Source organism: Asterias rubens, chromosome 16 (genome assembly GCF_902459465.1).
Source record: "Asterias rubens chromosome 16, eAstRub1.3, whole genome shotgun sequence".
Lineage (NCBI taxonomy): Eukaryota > Metazoa > Echinodermata > Asteroidea > Forcipulatida > Asteriidae > Asterias > Asterias rubens.
Window position 1 is genome coordinate 14276828 of NC_047077.1, and position 21401 is coordinate 14298228.

General features: G+C 38.5%; 1 protein-coding gene across 1 annotated transcript in view; it reads left to right on the forward strand.

Moving 5' to 3' along the window:
- Positions 1-21136, forward strand: part of LOC117301132 — a 36676-nt gene extending 15540 nt beyond the window's left edge. Inside the window, exons 5-19 of the mRNA XM_033785022.1 lie at positions 39-153; positions 2175-2323; positions 2876-3029; positions 4820-6292; positions 8708-8802; positions 10038-10101; positions 11644-11736; positions 12560-12710; positions 14155-14287; positions 14964-15071; positions 15697-15819; positions 16778-16961; positions 18087-18235; positions 18874-19035; positions 20873-21136. Coding sequence (XP_033640913.1) covers positions 39-153; positions 2175-2323; positions 2876-3029; positions 4820-6292; positions 8708-8802; positions 10038-10101; positions 11644-11736; positions 12560-12710; positions 14155-14287; positions 14964-15071; positions 15697-15819; positions 16778-16961; positions 18087-18235; positions 18874-19035; positions 20873-20995 — 3276 coding nt within the window. The 3' untranslated portion in view covers positions 20996-21136. The remainder of the gene's footprint in view (positions 1-38; positions 154-2174; positions 2324-2875; positions 3030-4819; positions 6293-8707; positions 8803-10037; positions 10102-11643; positions 11737-12559; positions 12711-14154; positions 14288-14963; positions 15072-15696; positions 15820-16777; positions 16962-18086; positions 18236-18873; positions 19036-20872) is intronic.
- Positions 21137-21401: the final 265 nt, after the last annotated feature.

Below are 21401 nucleotides of genomic sequence, written 5' to 3' on the forward strand. Positions count from 1 at the left end.
ACTGCCTTTAACAAAAGTTATTCTAAAACTTATTACAGAAACTCGGAGCCCGGATCATCATTGGAGGGTTCTATACGGACAAGGCAAGGAAGGTATTCTGCGAAGCTTATCACCAACAAATGTTCGGTGCAAAGTACGTCTGGATCGTCCCAGGTAATGTTGTGGAGCTTTTGGTCTTAAAGGAACGTTACATATTGTACGTTTGCTTACAAAAAAACACCTGCAGTCGGTTTCACGAAACGCTAGGATTAATCCTAACTCGAGTTAGGACGAGTAACCCGCCCTAACTTAGGATGGGTTCAATGCGATTTGTATTTGGATACGGAACTGAACCCGTCCTAAGTCCTAAGATTAATCCTAAGTTAGGAAGAGTTTGGTGAAATCGACGGCTGGCTGTGTTAGCACTTCATGCAATCCACCTTCATACATAAACTTACCATTTGTGTTTCTTCTTTACTGACAAACCTGTTGAATTTTGAGATCTATCGGCCTTATGGGTCATGAGAAAATATTATATATTTTTTTTACAAACACGGCTGTATTTGGTTCAGATTTGTTTTCTGTCGTACCAAAACCATTTAAAAAACAAAAGCCTACAGAATGATCTATAACCAAATATAAATTCCAAAAACTATATATAGCGTACAAATAATGAAGACAAAATACTACATAGAAAACAATAGATTGGTAGAGGCAACTTAGTGGTAACTAAAATAATGACAGTGCTCAATACTGTGTGTGATAAACCACACACACGACATAGCAAACTTGTGGCTTAATCCTTGCATAATTCACAACAAATAACAGGGATCCATGCTGCGTGGGGTGAACTAATTACATGACGTAACCACCATCTGGCTTACTCGTTGCGTAATTTATAACAGATTAATAAAAAGCGTGACTGCGCAATAGTTCAAGCACGAAACACAATGTCCCCTATCTGGACCCCGATCTGTCTCCCTTTTCTGAAACAACAAGTTACGTTGTGTTTTTTTTTTTCGAGAGAGTCCTTAGCAATTAATTATTTCAGAAAGCAGTGTTTCATACTGAATCTCGTAATCAGAGGGAATTTTTGTATTCATAATGTGATTTTTGTAATCACTATCAATCATTTATAATAGGCCTAACACTCAAGGCTTGAGTTTGAAAATGTAAACATGCCTTACTACCTATATCTTACTTAAAGTAAAGGTACACTATTAGTAATGTTGTCAAAGACCACTCTTCTCACTTGGTGTATCCCAACATAAGCATAAAATAACAAACCTGTGAACATTTGAGCTAAACTGGTCATCGAAGTTGCGAGAAAATGATGCGAGAAAAAAACACCCTTGTTGGACTAATTTGTTGGCTTTCAGAAAGGAATAAAATACTTCTAGCTAGAAGTATTTTATTATATTAGTGAGAAATTATCTCTTTCTCAAAATCTATGCTACTTCAGAGGGAGCCGTTTCTGACAATGTTGAATTCTATCAACAGCCCTCCAATGCTCGGTACCAAATCAGTTTTTAAGTTAATATTTGTTTTGAGTAATTACCAAACGTGTACCTTCCCTTTAAAACCGTCTTTGAAATATTGCTGCCATCTCTGAAGATTATGGCTGCAGATAATATCCATAGAATTACACGGTCAGAATGAGGACTGGGTCATAATTATCTTGTTTGTGTGTTTTTCAGTGATGTCTAGTGCACTTGTATTGGAATAGTGATTACAATTCTAATGTGTATGAAAAGCCTACACTGTTTGATTCCAGTATGGATTTAAGATTGCATTTGGGCTTACAGTGGCTCCGGCTAGATTTAAATCAACTCCAATGGGAGATATATTATTCAGTCAGGAAAAAAACAACATTTTTTTTTCCACGATGGTTAAAAATTGTATAAAAAAAGGGAAGTGCATCCTGGAGTCATCTTGTAAAAGATTGTTCCGTAGAGAGTGTTGCCTTTACTGGACCATCAATTTTGTAAAATATTAATACGTGTACTGTACATTTGGTTAAAACATTGTGTTATATTCTTTAATTTATGGCAGCATTGAAATATATAAAGACACTTAAACTTGCAACGCGAAGTTGTTACAAAATATTCACTGTTTGAGGGAAATTCTTGAGCCCTCCAAAGGAGAGCATAATATAAACGACAAATATCATTTCAAATTGGTGTTTAATTGTTTAGGTTGGTATGAGTCGAACTGGTGGAAGGTTGCAGATGACTCAATCGACTGTACTGAGAAGGAAATGGAGGGCGCCACCAACGGCCTTTTTGGTTACATCTTCGAAAGTTCACCGTCCGAGGCGAACAGGAGACCGTCAGTCTCGGGTTTGGTAAGAAACTATGGTACACACTACAAATACAGGAATATTTACATAACTTAAGAAACAAAAACATAAGTAACTGAAAAATATCTCATACTGATGATGACTAGAGCAAGCTAGTCGAAACGTTGAGACCGATAAAGATCTCATTTCCCGCGAGGGAGTGAAGTTAGAAACAATCACCTATAACCTTTAGCAGTAGTCACAGCCGACTTTCTACCCTCCACCCAGGTAGTATAGTTAAAAAGCAGGACTGTTCTTCTCAGAAAGAAGTCTCCCGAACATCCGACATATCCTCCTTGTGGTAGAGTAAAGGAAGACAGTTCTGTAAGAACAGACACTACCTGGCAGGTAGATACACACATGGTGTTTCCGCAAACAAAATATATATTGATACCTCGCCATGCATTGCCTCAAGTTTCATATAACCTACAAAGAGTTTCAGAACAATTATCAAGATTTAAGCCGGAATAATCAGAAGATGGGGAGACCGCCAACATAAGGTTTTTTATACTATTTGATTATAAAATGAAAACATACATTGTGCTTTCCTGCTCTAAGACGTCTAGCGAGTTGATCGAAAGATACCAAGATCTGACTGGACACGAAGACATTGCATCCTTGATTGGTTACAACCGTATTACATCCAGCTATGATATCGTGTGGATGGCAGCACTAGCTCTACATGCCACACATGAGATACTCAAAGAATTAGGTACGTAATGCTCAAAGGTATGTGCGGCACCATAATGTAGCCCGAGCCCTAAATGTAGCCCGGACCTAAATGTAGCCCCAAACATGCCCTAAATGTAGCCCGGACCTCAATGTAGCCCCAAACATGTACCTAAATGCAGCCTGACCTAAATGTAGCCCCAAACATGTACCTAAATGTAGCCCGGACCTAAATGTAGCCCCAAACATGTATCTAAATGTAGACCGGACCTAAATGTAGCCCCAAACATGTACCTAAATGTATAGCCCGGACCTAAATGTAGCCCCAAACATGTATCTAAATGTAGACCGGACCTAAATGTAGCCCCAAACATGTACCTAAATGTATAGCCCGGACCTAAATGTAGCCCCAAACATGTATCTAAATGTAGACCGGACCTCAATGTAGCCCCAAACATGTACCTAAATGTATAGCCCGGACCTAAATGTAGCCCCAAACATGTACCTAAATGTAGCCCGGACCTAAATGTAGCCCCAAACATGTACCTAAATGTAGCCCGGACCTAAATGTAGCCCCAAACATGTACCTAAATGTAGACCGGACCTAAATGTAGCCCCAAACATGTACCTAAATGTAGCCCGGACCATAATGTAGAAGGTATATTACGTTCCAGGTCAATTTAGCTTGTATGTGTAACACTCGAATTCTCACGGGAAAACAAATTATTTTGGGGTCAGGCCGACCTGGATGCTGGTGAAAATAACTGATTTTTACTACAATGTTGATCCAGTTTGACCTGTTCATTTTACTCTTACATAAGTACTTTTTCAAGAAAATCTTCTCATTTGCAATACACATGACTATTGTGTAGAACAGCTGATGGCTGATATTTGTGTCTTGTAGTAAAGGTTTCGAAATAAATAAATAAATAAATAAATAAATAAATAAATAAATAAATAAATAAATAAAGGCGTTATTTTGCTATTTTTAACAGCAGGACTGGTAATAGTTAAAAAGCAGGACAGTTCTTTTCAGAACCTAGAAGTCTCCCGAACCTCCGATTATCTACTCCACGGCAGTAGAATAAAGCAAGACAGTTCCCTAAGAACAACTCTACCTGGCAAGTAGATACACACATGGTGTTACCGCAAACCAAGTATACATTGATACCTCACCATGCAATGCCTCAAATCCTATAGACATTAAACTCGTCATTTCATATGTAGCTACCATTAAGTTTTTACCTAAAGCAAAGGGCAGAATCGAAGAATTATTTTGTTCACGACTGATCAATGCCATCAACAACTCTACAAGGAAGTTGCAAACTTTAAGAAACTACTCACGGTTGTAGAATTAATGAGGAAATAGACGAGGAAAAAAAAATCATACACTTTGGATTGTTTTGTACACTTTTCCTCTTGTCTTTTTTTCTTATTTTTTCTTTTTTTTTCTTCTTTATAGGCAGTGGACACAAGTGGTAATTACTCAAAATAATTATTTGCATAAACTTTACTCAGCCAGAGGTCTTTCGTCTTCCAGGTCAAAATGGAGTTTAAGTTTAGTCCATTGCAATGCAAAGCTTCATCTTTATTTAGCCCCATTCGCGACCATGTCATATCCCCGCTTAAACCAAATCTGATTCCGTTTTCACCGATCAAACCAACCCATGCAGGCATCAGCACGCCCACTGTCAAGGAAACGGCTCTTCGATGTGAACACCTCTCAAGCACGCGGTACTTTGCCTCAAAAACGGGGTAGGAAGCCATTGCATGAAAAACATACAAACCTCGTCCAGACTGTTACCGAGAGTCTACTTGATCATGGTTTTGCAGCACATCGGAGGAGATCAGAAACTTGGTCATCTGTTGGTGTGACAGCACGGAGATTGACGAGTGAAGTTTTGAATAGGCCTAAAGTTTCCGACCTGCCAAAGTCAATCAGTGAGAGCTCCATCAAACGCTTATTTGTCGCACCCCATAGTAGCCGCCATGCAAGCGTCCGATATCATGGAGTTATTGTCGCAAAAATTGGCGTGAAGGCAAATGATGTATCAAAGGAAAACAAAAACTCTCATTTTTGCCGAAGCTCCGTGAATTACGCTCTTGAGATGGCCACTTGTTTTGAAGATGAGGTGTCAGCATGGTCAGTGGACGACAAAAACAAGCTACTTGTAGGAGGGGGTCCATGTGTCGATAGAAGGATGTCCTTTAAATCTTACTTCATGAGAAATGACATGGTCCATTATCCAGACCACAACTTTTCAACTGGGTACAAAATTATACCAAGCGGGTATATGCAGCTTCTTCACCGGCCATCACCAAAACAGCACGACAAGACACCATCTCAAGAACCTCCGTTACCTGGCGACCAGTGTCAGCTACCCACCTCAAAATATCGACATGACAAGCTAGGCCGTCTCCACTTCAACTATCCCAGAACTGGTCCACTCTCCATCTATCTCCGGGGCAACAAGTTTCACAAAGCATCCGTCTATAATCACCATGAAGACCTCAAACAACTAATTCAAAGAGTCAACGAAAAAGATGGGAAGTACGCTGCCGTAATCATATCAGACAATGGGCCAGACTGGAAAAAACACAGTTTGAAGGTAGTCCAAATGATTGGAAGACTTTGGCGAGACTTGAACCTCGACTACTTGTGCATTGTGGCATATTCACCTGGGGACAGTAGGTTCAACATGGTAGAACATTCATGGGCCCCCTTGACTATGTGGTTAACAGGGCTTCAGCTAAAGGCTAGTCTACCCGGAGAGGAAAAGACTCCACAAGAACAAACAAAATTGACACAACAAGAGAGGGAAACCAAAGAGGCCATTGTTCTTGACACGGCGATTGATGACGTCCACCGCTGCCTGGAAGGAAGAGTTTACGACTCGTTCCCACTGAACATAGTCCCTGTTCTTTGCCGTTCAACACAGCACACAGATGAGGCCAAAATTGAGGAACTCACCAATGCAAGCCTTCTAAAAATCCAGCGAGATGATAGTCTGAGTAGTCTTGCAGAGGAATTTCAATTTCTCTCCCGTCACTCTGCCCAGCGGTCGTTTCAGCTGGAATTTGTGAAGTGTGAGTCCTCTTCCTGTGGTCATTGTTCCAAGAGGCCGATTCGCGCAAAGAAGTTGATAACTTTTTTATGTGAGTTTGCAGATGGATACAACTTCACGCCGAAACCATCCGAGCAACATCCAGATCACTTCATGGCATGGCATGAAATGGCTCAAAGGGCGACTGCGGGAACGCTTCAGTTTGCAGACTTGGACGAGGGTCTTGAGTCGCCACTTTCAGGTGAACAGCGAAGGTGCAAGCAAGGATGCAAGAAGGTTTTTCAGAGTGCAGCCGACATGGACCGACACGATCGTCTCATCCACAAGTTCAAGAAACTCTGAGGAAGGAGAGAAACTTTCTCTCAAACAAACCAAACGGCTCTTTTCAGAGCCACACACATTCAAAAAAGAGATTTAACATGATGCGTCTTTGTAATAAAAAGTGATTCAACTATTCATTTATAATTTCACAGATTTGTAATATTTATGTTTCAGATTTTCACCAAAATCGGACTCCAAATTTATTTATACTTTTCCAGGAAACAAATTTATATTAAAGCACGAGATTGTCTGATCAACCTTGTCTGATCAACCTTAAACATAGAGAGTTTTATCTTAAACTTACAAACGGGAAGGGTATAAACAAAATGTTCTGATAATAAGATCTGTTAATTTATTCCAATTAAGCGTAAAACAAATAAGTACACACACATACATTAGGTATTTTTTATTGCAGTCTTTTTATTAATGCAATGGTTTTTCTTCTTCAATGCCAACAGTATGTTTAAAATTAAAATAATTCAAAATTAAACCTTCTGACGAGGACGTACTGATTACAATCCTATTTGCAGATCACACCCAAATTCAACAACCTGGTCATACGTTTATTAAAAAGATACACATTAGTTGGGAAACATTCTTAGTTGGTCACAACCAACCAAAAATTGAGTTCGTCTCGAACGCTCAAATCGAGTATACATGTACATGATGTACCCATGTGAGGTACATTGACGTTGCCAGCGCTAGGCTAAGCAAATACATGACAAAAAGAGGTAAAGTAGAATGTGAGGTTATACTTCATCGTTTTTCACGATTAAAAAAGGTATGTGTGGTATCTTTTGACGAGCATTTTAGAAATGGAAAAAACACAGCGCAAAAATAACGCGTTAGAACATTTTAGTTTTTAAATTCATATTCATAGTCCACAACCGAACAGTCAAAGCTATAATCCCAACACAATGGACAGTAATCCGATTATAGCCCCTTTGTTCGGACTCCGGACGACTAGACAAGCTCAGCGCACTGAAGCGTTTGAAGAACCTATCCCCCAATCGTCTCACAACCGCTGCTGAATCGTTTGCTACTGTAATCGTTTGACAATCGTGGATGATTGCCGAACCGGCCCTAAATGGACCGCGCGCCTAACGAGTAATGGGGAGAGGTTGTTAGTATAAAACATTGGACAACTGGTCTTTGACAATTACCAATAGTGTCCAGTGTCTTTAAGAAAGCATACATTTAATGTATTGGGGCTTCGTCTTGTAATGTATTTTGAAAACATTCATATTTTTTTGAGCAATCATTCTAACGGCATGAAGACCCTTGGAATTACCGTTCTGCTCAGTGCTTCTGGGAATATTGACTTCGGCGAGACAATAATTTCCATGGCCACCATAACAAAAGGGAAACATCTTGCTTGTAAAACTACAAAATGATTAAAAAAAACGTGTATCGTGTATATTTTATAATGTACTCCTTTGAGTATATTTTGTTCACCGTAGAGAATTATTGTTGGTTGACCTTGGTTGACCTTTATGACAAACTAGTGTTTGCAGAATAAAAGGTTGAAGAAAAAAATAACTACATGAGTAAGAATACTGCGTTGGCTTATTTCAACCAACTTAGAGACCTTCGGCGACCTTCATCACAAAAGCTTAAAGGCAGTGGACACTATTGGTTATTACTCAAAATAATTATTAGCATATTAGCATAAAACCTTTCTTGGTGACAAGTAAAGGGGAGAGGTTGGTGGTATAAAACATTGTGAGAAACAGCTCCCTCTGAAGTACCATAGTTTTGGAGAAAGAAGTAATTTTCCACGAATTTGATTTCGAGACCTCAAGTTTAGAATTTGAGGTCTCGAAATCAACCATCTAAACGCACACAACTTCGTGTAACAAGGGTGTTTTCTTCTTTCATTATTATCTCGCAACTTTGATGACCGATTGAGCTCAAAGTTTCACAGGTTTGTTATTTTATACATGTGTTGAGGTACACCAACTGTGAAGGCTTGTCTTTGACATTTACCAATAGTGTCCACTGCCTTTAATCAGCATCACTGAAATGTCAGAAACAAAATTTAAAACCCGATTAACCAACTCCGCGGTGGTAGAATATAATTATAGCAAACAGTTCTCTAAGAACAAACTCTCTTTGGTAATTATAGATACAAGATTGGTGTTACCGCAAACCAATTACATAGTGATACCTCACCATGCAATGCTAAAATCACCAACAGTTTAATTAGTTAATCATTTGAAAATCAACCACGTAAAGTACACGCTGCATTATGTAATAGACATAAAATTGATTTGAAATATAAACCATGTAATGCACACGTCTCGTCTAATAATTATGTTTCAATCAATAATTTCAGACCCGCCAAAGTCGATTGCAGATTTCGCTTATGACAGAGAGACGGTTGAGATTCTATTTGACGTAATAAGCAACATGACGTTTGAGGGCGTTTCGGTAAGCGGAGTCTGATGCTTGAATGGGCTTGATTGTTTGCTTTTTTTGTTTGTTTCTTGGGCTGTTTGTCAGGATGTTGGGTGCTTGTGTGTTTTTGGGTTGTTGATGTGTTTGTTTCTTGTCTTGTTTTTTTATTTGTCTCATATAAATGCTTCTCGTGTTTTTTGTGTGTTTTTTTTTGCTTCTTTCTTTCTCTGTTTGTTTGTTTTTACTCAATAAGAATGTGCCACTTATAGCCTAAACCAAAAGCCATCGACACTTGTAAACAAATAACAAACTAGTTCGTGAAGACTGGACACAAATCACCTTCAAGCGATTGGAGTAAAAACGAATTTTCGTAAATGCCACCTCTGGGTTTTTTTTCCGAGGGCATTTGTTTGTAGTTTTCAGAACAGCTATTCATTCGGGAATTTTACAGGGCATTTTTTTGTGTTCGCTGGCCGTGCCATAAAAAGGCGAGCAATCTCTTGGGGGGTACACATTGGGGTAAAGTTGTTGTAACTATTGGTTGTCAACTAACAGTGTGCCCCCAAGCGACCGTTTTCTACTTGGGCTGAGTGCTTGCTATGGCCTCATTTCCTTAACAGGCGCAATATTTCTAATGCAGCTGTTTATATTTTCAAGAGCATCGTTGTATTCCCAGAACAACTATTTTCTGTGTATAGAGCACTTATCTCTAAAGCTATATTTTTTAAAAGTGGCTATTAACACTTTCAAGAAAGGCTTGAGATGAGATTTTTTTATATAGGTTGTCTCGGTTGAATTCGGCAAATGAGCAGTCAATTTCATTTTCATGCGTTCGAGTTTTCATGCTGTTGTGCCTCTCCAGTTGTTACTACGTTTCAAATTCAAAATTCGGCCATTCAATTTCGTTTTGAGTCGAGACAAATTCCTTTAGCACTCAGTTCAATTTAGCGTATCGACATTCTTTTTCGTGACACACACGCATCAAGAAGCGTCTGCGAATTTGAATGCTGCTTTGATGAATTGCTAAATTGAATGATTATTTCGTTAAATCGAATGACGCAACATTTGGCTATTCGTAAAACGAAATCGAATTACCCTTTTCAGTAGCATTCGATTTCGCGCGAAATAGAATAGCTTGATGGTTAAATTGGCTGCTCATTTTCCGAGATTGGCCGAGAAAACCTATATTAGTCTGTGCATTTTGTTCTCTATTTTCTAGTTATTCGTTTGTTTTACTGAAACTATTGGGACTGTCTTTTACCCCGCAGGGGCCTGTCAAATTTACATCAACCGGAGACAGGCTTGGATTCCTCCAGCTCAGGCAAATACAAGGTGAGGTACACTGAAAATGTCGACTTGAAGCCTTTTTTGAGTAATTACGATTAGTGCCCAGTGCCTTTAAATATTGTTTGTTGTTCGTTCAAGTTGAAGTAAAATTTGTTTTTAATGATTTGTTGTTTAATAATAAGTATGATTTGTTGATTTGTTACTTTATTGACGTTGGCTATTTTACACAAATCTGTAACATAAGATATAAACTTGATGTTGTCGCTTTTTGCCACAGGATAAGAGACTTGGTTTACACAAGTCTTGTGGGAATCCTACTGGGGAACGTCAAATAATTAATATGGAAATTGTGAAAGAATCTACATTTGGAGACGCCACGATATCAGACATCGAATTCGATACAACTATTGTCTGTTTTTGTAGTTTTATTATTTGTTACGGTTGTTTGTACCTCACTGTGTATGATGATGTATGTATTGTAACTTACCTGTACAAGTTTCAGCTTCAGTCGTCACATAACAAAAAGGGGTTTTCAGGAGAGTCTTGTTAGCACTTACTTCAGCAGGTCATATTTAAAGGGGTGCTTTTTAACATCATTGTTCTTAAAAGCAGTGGACACTTTTGGTAATTGTCAAAGACTAGCCTTCACAGTTAGTGTATCTCAACATATGCATAAAATAACAAACCTGTTAAAATGTAAGCTCAATCGGTCACGAAGTTGCGAGATAATAATGAAAGAAAAAAAACACCCTTGTCACACGAAGTTGTGTGCGTTTAGATGGTTGATTTTGATACTTCAAGTTCTAAATCTGATGTCTAGAAATTAAATGCGTGGAAAATTACTTCTTTCTCAAAAACTATCTTCAGAGGGAGCCGTTTCTCACTATGTTTTATACCATCACCCTCTCCCCATTACTCGTCAGCAAGTAAGGTTTTATGCCAATCATTATTTTGAGTAATTACCAATAGTGTCCAGTGCCTTTAAAGGGAAGGTACACGTTTAATAATTACTCAAAACAAATATCAACTTAAAAACTGACTTGGTAACGAAGAAGAGAGCTTGTTGATAGTATAAACAATTGTTAGAAACAGCTCCATCTGAAGTAGCATAGATTTTGAAATAAAGCTAATTTCTCACTAAAATAATAAAAGACTTCTAGCTAGAAGTATTTTATTCTTATCTGAAAGCACAACAATTCGTCCAACAAGGGTGTTTTTTCTTTCATCATTTTCTCCCAACTCCGATGACCAATTGAGCTCAAATTTTAACAGGTTTGTTATTTTATGCATATGTTGAGATAGACCAAGTGAGAACACTGGTCTTTGACAAATACCAATAGTGTACCTTCCCTTTAAGTTAAATGGAAATCTGTGGACTTTTGTTCTTGTTCTCTCCACTGGAAGATTTTATTAGAATTTGTTTCCCTGGTCTGTCCTTTTTACTTTTCTTTGCGATTGCCAATAGAGCAAACTCGTTGACTTTTTCCCGTGTTGGAAAATACAAAAAACTAACGCGCATCAGGACTTGTGTTGAATTTCAAATGATAGTGTATTGATTCGTATAAGCATTGGACTGTGTATTTGCAGATGGTATAGACGTCCCAGTGGGAGTTGTGGATACCATCAGTGGAACGGGGGATCGTCTCATCTGGGAGGGATACCAGCCAATCATTTGGCAAGGTGAACTTTTTGTGAGAGATTAATTTCTTAACGTTACTTGTATCTATTATCTTATTTTGTTGTATACTATTGTTTACAATAATATTGTTTTATTGAACTTCATTATTTCATCACCAATTCCATGAGGTGACTAAACGGTATAAATTGTTGACGCTTTTAATTATGATTTTGGATTGAACAAAGAAAAATTGACTAGAGCGGGATTTGAACCAACGACCTCCGGTTTAACGTGCCGGCGCTCTACCAACTGAGCTATCTAGCCCTATGTTGGTGGTCTCCCAATTTTGTCAATATCTTTGTTCGGGGGGTGCCTGTCAGAAGCCATTCAACCGCAAACTGCCGTGTAGCCAGGGATCACACCCGGGTAACGATACAATTTTAATTATGCTAACAATTCATTGTTTAAATTTTAGATGTTAAATTTGCATCTTTTATATCGTTGCGATACCCGCTGCCAAAAACATAAGGGTCGTGGGTTCGCATCCCACCCGATTAATTTGCCTGTGATATTTTTTTTCACAGGACTCGGGGAAGTACTTAGTAAAACGTGCTAACACACATCGGTGCATGGGTAAACAAAAATCATATTGTTTATTGTTTAAATTGATTTCATCACTCATCACCGATTTTTAGGAGTGACGAGTCTTTAAAAGTGAACACATTATTGACGCTCCCGTTTCTATTAACAATGTTAATGCCCTCACTGGTAATAGTCACCCTACGAAGTATGACCGACGACTGACTATTTGATTACATTTTGCGTTTTATGCGAACCTTTATACGGCCGAATTAGTCAAAACTCTTTACCTATATGTTTGAACAGGTGGGGCGCCACCTATTGACTTTATGATCGAGAAGGAAGATCGGCAAACGATACAGCTACCAGTATTCATAACCGGCACAATCTTTGCTGTGATTGGAATGTCGCTTGCAGTCTGCTTCTTGGTATTCAACGTTATGTTTAGGAAAATACGGTAGGACTACAGGTTGAACTCACATTAAAATGGTGTTTGAAGAGTTTGTTGTTAATAATTTACTTTAAAAAAAATAGTTGTTATTGATTGACATTATATCGTGCTAACTGTTTGTTTCACGTAGCCTTGACACGCTGAACTGAGAAACAGTTTATCAGTCATTATGTTATCCAACATGACACTCCTTAAACTGAAATGCCATGCCTATTATGATGTTTTATTTTGTTCCGCAATGTTCTAAGTTGTTGGGATACTGCGACAATAAGGCAAAACCAAATGGGTTTACTTTTAAACATCATTACAGCCGATAAGGACAGCGGCCGATTTCACGAAACGCTAGGAGTAATCCTAACTCGAATTAGGACGAGTAACCCGCCCTTAGGGTGGTAACTTAGTATTTGGATACGGAACTGAACCCGTCCTAAGTCCTAAGATTAATCCTAAGTTAGGACAAGTTTGGTGAAATCGACGGCAGGAGACTGAAAATAGTTAACAAAACGCCTCTCGCTAGTTACATCCGATAAAGTTCACCGCGGTACTTACTCCGATGAGCCTAGTGTGAAACTCTTCGCATATCAGACCCGAGGATTTTAGAGTGTACTTGCCCGTACAATCATATGATTATCTCACAACTTAAGTCATATAAAAAAAATGAGAAAACAGACATCACTCATGTTCCCGGAAAGTCATCATTGTTCGTTCAGAATGTCTCAATGGAATGTAAACGCGCGTACAACTAAAACAAAAACAAAATTGTAGTCTCACCAATTACGTTCACTGATGTCTATGATATTGTCACATGCTATATATAAACGAGGTGCTCTACCCATTTATACACATACTAATTCAAATATTCTTGCGCTTATTTGTTGGGCGGGTAAGATGAAACGTTCACAATATGTTACATCGAAAAGTATTGTGTTAAAGGCAGTGGACACTATTGGTAGTTACTCAAAATAATTATTAGCATAAAACCTTTCTTGGTGACGAGTAATGGGGAGAGGTTGATGGTATGAAACATTGTGACAAACGGCTCCCTCTGAAGTGCCATAGTTTTCGAGAAAGAAGTAATTTTCCATGAATTTGATTTCGAGATCTCAGATTTAGAACTTGAGGCCTCGAAATCAACCATCTAAACGCACACAACTTCGTGTGACAAGGGTGTTTTTCTCTTTCATTATTATCTCGCAAGTTCGATGACCGATTGAGCTCAAATTTTCACAGGTTTGATATTTTATGCATAATGTTGAGATACACCAACTGTGAAGGCTAGTCTTTGACAATTACCAATAGTGTCCAGTGCACTGCAGTGTATTTAAGCTATGTTGCTGTGATAAAACAATTTGAAGTAGATGGTAAACAGAGAGTTGGAGTCTTGACTACCATTTCGTCTAGTGTAAATGAAATATCTTATAGTCTTCTAATTTGATTTATCGTTACACAGCGTTATCAAGATGTCGAGTCCCAACATCAACAATTTGATGTTAGTGGGAGGGATTTTTGCCTACGTATCAATTATCTTCCTAGGCATCGATACCAACATCACCTCCAAGGAAATCTTTGTCTGGATGTGCAAGGTAGGTCATTACTCGCGCTTAAAGTGTTCGGAAACTTGTTGTAAGACACAAAACACTATGTCCACAGATTTACATAAAACTTACACAGTTTAAAGATAATGATGGTAGAAAGCTTCTTTTGAAATATTACTTGGTGAGGTGCCATACTTTTTGATTTTTTTTTTTAGTAAAACAGTTTCACAAAGAAATGTTCGTCTTGAAAATTGGGAAGAAAACCATTTTATCGGCAAACGTAATTACCGATAGTAGTTAAATACCAATACTCGTATACGTTCACGTTCTAAACATTGTTCGTGGAATGGTTTCACTCTTTTTTCCAAAAACTATACAGAACCTCAGTAAGTGGCTTGTAAAGGGAAGCTTGCTACCACCATTATCTTTCAACCGTGTAAATTAAATATCAATCTTTGGACATTCTGTTTTTTGGTCCTACACAAAAATACCCACATAAACTAATAATTATGAACCAGTTTAGAGGTTTTGTGTCATGTAACTGCTGGTTGCTATACATCGACAGAAACTAGCTTCAAATTGACGAAACAAAGGATGTCCAAGTCATGTTAGATGCTAACTTGGTTTACAAATATTGAGCATAGCAAATTCATCATCAAATCAAAGCCACAATACAACAACTTTAATGTTGTTCTATTTTTTGTCTTCTTCTTCTAATGTACAGGCCAAGACGTGGTTTCTTGCCATCGGTTTTTCTATGGCATTTGGCTCGATGTTCAGTAAGACATGGCGAGTACACAAAATATTCACCCATTCAACGAAGATGAAAATGGTAAACTGTGAACATTGCATTTATGTTGGAGTTTTTTTTCTTCATGTTATTGAAAACAGCGAAATTAAATTTGTTTCGAGTCATTTGTGTATGACTCTGCGCATGCCTCTTCTGATTGAGAAAGATGATGATATATTGCGGGTCTCTTTTTTCTAGATTGAAACACAATCAATTCAGCTTTACCATGTCATCAAAATTAAAACAAAAAAAACGTATGATACAAAATACACAAAAGAACAGCCGCAATAAAACACTAAAGTGTATAGCACAATTTGTTGTTGTTGTATTTTACAGTAAATTTGAACTCAATTGGTCGTCGAATTTGCGAGATAATAATGGAAGAAAAAACACCCTTACCCAATCGAGAACACGCGCGTGAGGTTTCGAAATCAATTCAAATATTTTACTGAGAAATTACCTATTTCTCAAAAACTACGTCACTTCAGAGGAAGCCGTTTCTCACAATGTTTTACACTATCAACGGCTCTCCATTGCTCGTTACCAAGTAAGTTTTTTTTTCAGCTAACAATCGTGTCCATTGTCAATCACCGAATGTATGTATAACTTTACGGATTAGTTGGGTGTTTTGCAGATTATAACAATGGTTTTCTTTATTTACAAACAGAGGGTGAGGGATCAGTGGCTGCTCATCAGCGTGGCCGTTCTCATCACACTGGACGCTGCGATCCTGATTCTATGGGAGATCATTGATCCAATAACAGTAACGGAACAACACGGAACCAAAGTTGTGAGTATGAATTGCTCTCCAAGTTGAAAGTAGTGAATTGTTGAATATTGCAACCACAGATAGTTTTTGTTTAAAGACAGTGGACACTATTGGTAATTGCCAAAGACCAGTCTTCACAGTTGGTGTATCTCAACACATGCATAAAATAACAAACCTGTGAAAATTTCAGCTCAATCGGTCGTCGAAGTTGTGAGATAATAATGAAAGAAAAAAAAACACCCTTGTCACACGAAGTTGTGTGCTTTGTGTTGCTTGATTTTGAGACCTCAAATTATAAACTTGAGGTCTCGAAATAAAATTCGTGGAAAATTACTTCTTTCTCAAATACTACTCCACCTCAGAGGAAGCCGTTTCTCACAATGTTTTATACTACCAACCTCTCCCCATTACTCGCTACCAAGTAAGGTTTTATGATGATAACTATTTTGAGTAATTACCAATAGTTTCCACTGCCTTTAACTGTTTACAATCAAATTTTACTATTTTATCAAAAGTTTCTAAATATTCCATGTTAACTCAACAAAAAATTACGGAAATGTTTGCTTAAAGGTACTGGTTGGTAAGTGGCAATGACTAGTTTTCACACTTGGTGTATCCCAGCAACAACTCAATTGGGTAGCAAAGTTGCAAGAGAATCATGTTCCTTAACACAACATTGAAACACATATTTAGTATTGTCAAAGACCAGTACTCTCATCACCAAAAGCATTACCAAAGTATGATTCTATACGTTTAATTTCATAACGAAACAACCACCATGACAATAATGTGTCGAATCTTTGTCTATAACACTGAAACATTTCGTCAGCCATTGAACGAAACTGTTCACATTTTTTTGGTCTATACACTTTCCGTTAAGGAACGGTCAAGATAAATATTAAATCATAAACAAAAACGATGTACGAATATTTTCATCACTCAGAAAATCAATTTCCCAATAAAAAAAAATTGCCTCCAGATTGATGAGGACAATGACGACATCGTGTACACCCCAATTCGTACGACGTGTGAATCAATCCATCAGATTTACTGGATTGGGGCCTTCTACGTCATCGATGGTCTACTTCTAGTATTTGGAGCTTTCCTAGCCTGGGAGACCAGAAAAGTATCCATCCCGGCACTCAACGACTCCAAATACATAGGTAAGTGTAACACCGAACATATTGTTATGTACAACAGCCGCCAAGAGGTGGCGCCCTTGTCGTAAGATGTTAAGCTTAAGACAGGTCACGGGTCCTAACTAAAACACATCCAGAGTTCAGTCCAGAATTACACAGTTTCTCACACAGTCTTTGATATAATCTGCCCAGCCTCTTTACAGGAAGACCGTCCGCTCGTTCTTGTCATCGCTATACTTGGTAAAATTGTATGTCGGGCCTTCCGTTACACATGGTTTAAACTGTGCCCTATATAGCCCTGGTTTTGGCATTAGTGCCCCTTTCAGCCAATCTGGTCCACTAGATTGGGAGCTTCACGTCATCAATAGTCTACTTCTAGTTCTTGAAGCTTTCTTAGCCTGGGAGACCAGAAAAATACCAATCTCTGCACTCAATGACTCAGAGTATTAAGTGAGAACATAAACAATTTCAGTTTACAGCACATAGCGCCACCGGAGGTCGGCTTTACAGGTTATGTTACAAAACTAATCCACATTCTAAAATAACCATTTAGTATAATTATTGGCTGAAGTTACCTTGATTTTTGGGTTACTACGAAAGTGACATGGTTCCAAATGTCTTTTTATACGCAAAAATCCGATCTGTATTACCCTATTTTCTGAATTAACTTTCCCGGAAGAACTCTTGGTGGTGCACTTTAATATGCAGACTCAGCGCCGTATATTGGGAGAGTTGCGACAACTTGCGACTAGAAGCCATTTTGTTCAAAAGAAACGCATGGGCGAACACGGGGTGCCAGCAACCCCCCCCCCCTTCCGTCGACAGGAACTATGAGAATACCAACTTTCCGAGCATTAAATTGCAAGGTAATTTTTTTTTTTACAAAAGTACAAACTAAAAAAAAAAAAAAAACCATCCCTACCAAGAGAGCAACAACAAACACATACCTTATGTTTAAAAAGTCGTTGTTTTAGGGTGAAAGTGCGTGTTAATCGTTTTCGTTAGTATATGCACTAGATCAGACCAGACCCGGGCGAGTCAAAACATTCCAACAATGGAAGCAACGCTATCTCGAATATACATGGGTTCGGACATCTCGATTTTAGATTTGGTTTAATATGTGTCATAATGTTGTTATTTTCTTTCCAGGCATCTGTGTTTACAACGTCCTGATTCTATCGTTTATCTGTGCTCCGGTATCCTTCGTTCTAGAAGAGCGCAACGTCAACTATGTCTTGGTGGCGACTACAATCTGGCTTGCAACAACGCTTACACTGTGTGTTGTATTCATACCAAAGGTACGGTACAGGTTTTTCTCCAAACGGAAACCAGTTACATTGCCCCTTAAAAACGTCCCCTTTTAAGCCGGTCAAAAAAGTCGCCCTGCAGTGTCATATCCAATAGCAAAGTCATCCTACCTAAGTCGGCCATGCAAAGTTGCCCCTGAACGTAACCTCGTAGCAAAATCACCCCATCAAAGTCGACCCAACAATGTCGCCCCTGGAATATCACCTCCAAGAAAAGTTACCCTACAAAGTCGACCAAACACAGTCGCCCCTGCATATCACCTCCTAGCAAAAAGTCAACCCAACACAGTCGGCCAAACAAAGCCAAACCCCCTGCAAAGTGCAATGACATGATATCCTATAATGGAACAACCCATACGTTATTGAGGGGGGGGGGTCTTCAATCGACCAGAGTCTTGTGAGAATGGGGCAGGACAAAACTCTGACAGAAGCCTTTTTATACGAATTCAGTTTGGCAATTGTCAATGGTAAATGAAAGCAAATGGCATAACTTAATTATTTAAGCAAACAAAAACTTTCACCTACATTAAAGTAGTGCAATTATTGGAAATTGCAAAACAAACCATTAATTATATACCGACATTCTTTAGAGGGTAAACATACGGACTTTTTTTCTTTACTGGATCCAGATTAAAATGCGCAACGAGGTTCAGCCAGCCAGAAATCAACTAGTCACGACGACGCGACCGAGCACGATTCTCACGGGAGAGAATTCCAAAACGGACTCCCAGACTGAAGTACAGCACCTCCGTAAAGAATTACTACGCTACAGAAGTAACTGCAGGTGTTCGGTAAGATGTTATCAACTATTATTGGGCAATCGGGATGGAATAAAACAAAGGTTTTCAACTTATTTATGTTTTGTTATGCATGTTCGCCCCGAACAAGGCTTAAAGCATAGCTTCGTAAGGGGCTTTAAAGACAGTATACACTTTCGGTAAAAAAAATATTTAAAAAAAAGTTCACAGATTTACAAATAACTTTACAGGGGTTTACAGAAGGTAATGGTGAAGGACGTCTCTTGAAATATTATTCCATGAAATGCTTTACTTTTTGAGAAAACATTAAAACAATATCAATTCTCGATAGCGAGAACTACGAATTTATTTTGAACACATTTCATGACATGAGGAAACGTACGGAAACAAGGGTGGGTTTCCCGTTATTTTCTCCCGACTCCGATGGTCGATTGAGCCTAAATTTTTTACAGGTTTGTTATTTTATATAGAAAGTGTGATACACAAAGTGTGGGCCTTTGACAATACTGTTTACCGAAAGTGTCCAATGTCTTTAAGAAGAACAATTTTTTTTCATGTGAAATAACGCAGGGTAGCTGAACGTGTGCATTGATATTCCTCTATGTACTAGACTTGATTTCAAGTCTGAGACTAGGGATATTCCTCCGCATCGGCCACACAGAATTCCCCCGCAGATTCACACGCTCTAACTTGCAATCTTAGGCCAATGTGATCGTAGGCCAATGACGGAGGTTAATCTGCAAGAGGGCGCTATTTCATGCAATAATGCGTTGGCTATCGGGTAGACTAAATACAACGACCACAGGCTTGTACACGTTATACCTCTAATAATCAAAGTGGTCCCAAACTTTGTCCATTACGTGCACAACTTGTTCTTGCATTCGTGCGATTTGTTTCACTTCTTGCACGTAGCCACTGAATAGTTCCCTAACTTGGTTACATGTGTTGTTGTTGATGCATTTTGTTCAATGATGTCAAAATAATGGCCGTTGGTTACCTTGGTGCAGTTAGTTGCCGCGAGAAAGAGGTTACCATTGCAATTCAAGTCCTTAATCATTATTCACAATTACAACGTATACAACATTTTAAATATATACGCAAAATTACATGCACAGGCTGAGGATGGAGGGGGAAAACACCCCAATGTAAACCATAATTAATGAAGAGAGCAGGAGGCTGTCTGATTTAGCGCAGGCTTGTCAGCCAGCCTAAATAGACACACAACAAACAATGAGACAAAACAAACAGGTAACAAGAAAACATTTGGGGTTGGTTGCTATAAGAGGAAGACAACTAGCAGTGCTAAAGAAAATAGGCTTATGACGTAATGTAGGACTGTCACAATAAAAAGGGAAAGAAAACGTCTTTGCCTCTCGGTCTAGTCACATGAACCTAAAAGGCAGTGGACACTTTTGGTAATTACTCAAAATATTTATTAGCATAAAACCTTACTTGGTAACAAGTAATGAGGTGAGGTTGATAGTATAAAACATTGTGAGAAACGGCTCGCTCTGAAGTGGAGTAGTTTTCGAGAATGAAGTAATTTTCCACGAATTTGATTTCGAGACCTCAGATTTAGAATTTGAGGGCCCGAAAGCACCTGAACGCACACAAGTAGATGTGACAAGGGTGTTTTTTGTTTTTTTGTTTTTTTTTACTATTATCTCGCAACTTCGACGACCGATTGAGCTGAAATTTTTACAGGTTAGTTATTTTATGCATATGTTGAGATACAGCAAGTAAGAGGACTGGTCTTTGACAATATTACCAATAGTATCCAGTGTCTTTAAAGTACGGAGGAAGGCTCAAAGGTAATACACGGTTTTTAATAGCTGTACTTACGGTGATGTTTGTTTGGTTTTCTTTGTAGACACCACTTGATCAAGGGAATGAGCCAAGCTTCGTCCAAAGCACGTCCGCATGGGGGAATACAGAACGCTCAGACGTAGGCGTGGCTCCAGCTGGTGTGAAGAAACAAAACAACTCAACGTAAATGTAATGTCAGTTAGATATTTATCCGTCATTTATTTCGTTAATGTCCTGTGTCTAATTTCATAGAAGTGCTTATAAGCACGAAAAGTAGCTTAACACAACAAAATGATGCTTACCAGAATAAGGTTACCAGGCATTGCATGTCACATGTACAATCTGTGACTGGTATCCTGCTTATATTTGCTGAGCAGAAATGTTTTAAGCATAACTTTCTGTCCAATGAGCAGCACTAAGAAATTGGGCCCTGACGTTTCGATCCTAGCAGAGACTTTCTCAAAGGCAAAATGGCAAACAAACATCGAAACGTCCGGCCGTTAACTATTTTTGTTGCATTTTTACCATAGGTCCTTTTGGTCGGTTAGTGGTTTGCACCAATTAATTATATCGTCTCCTTTATTTATTTCATA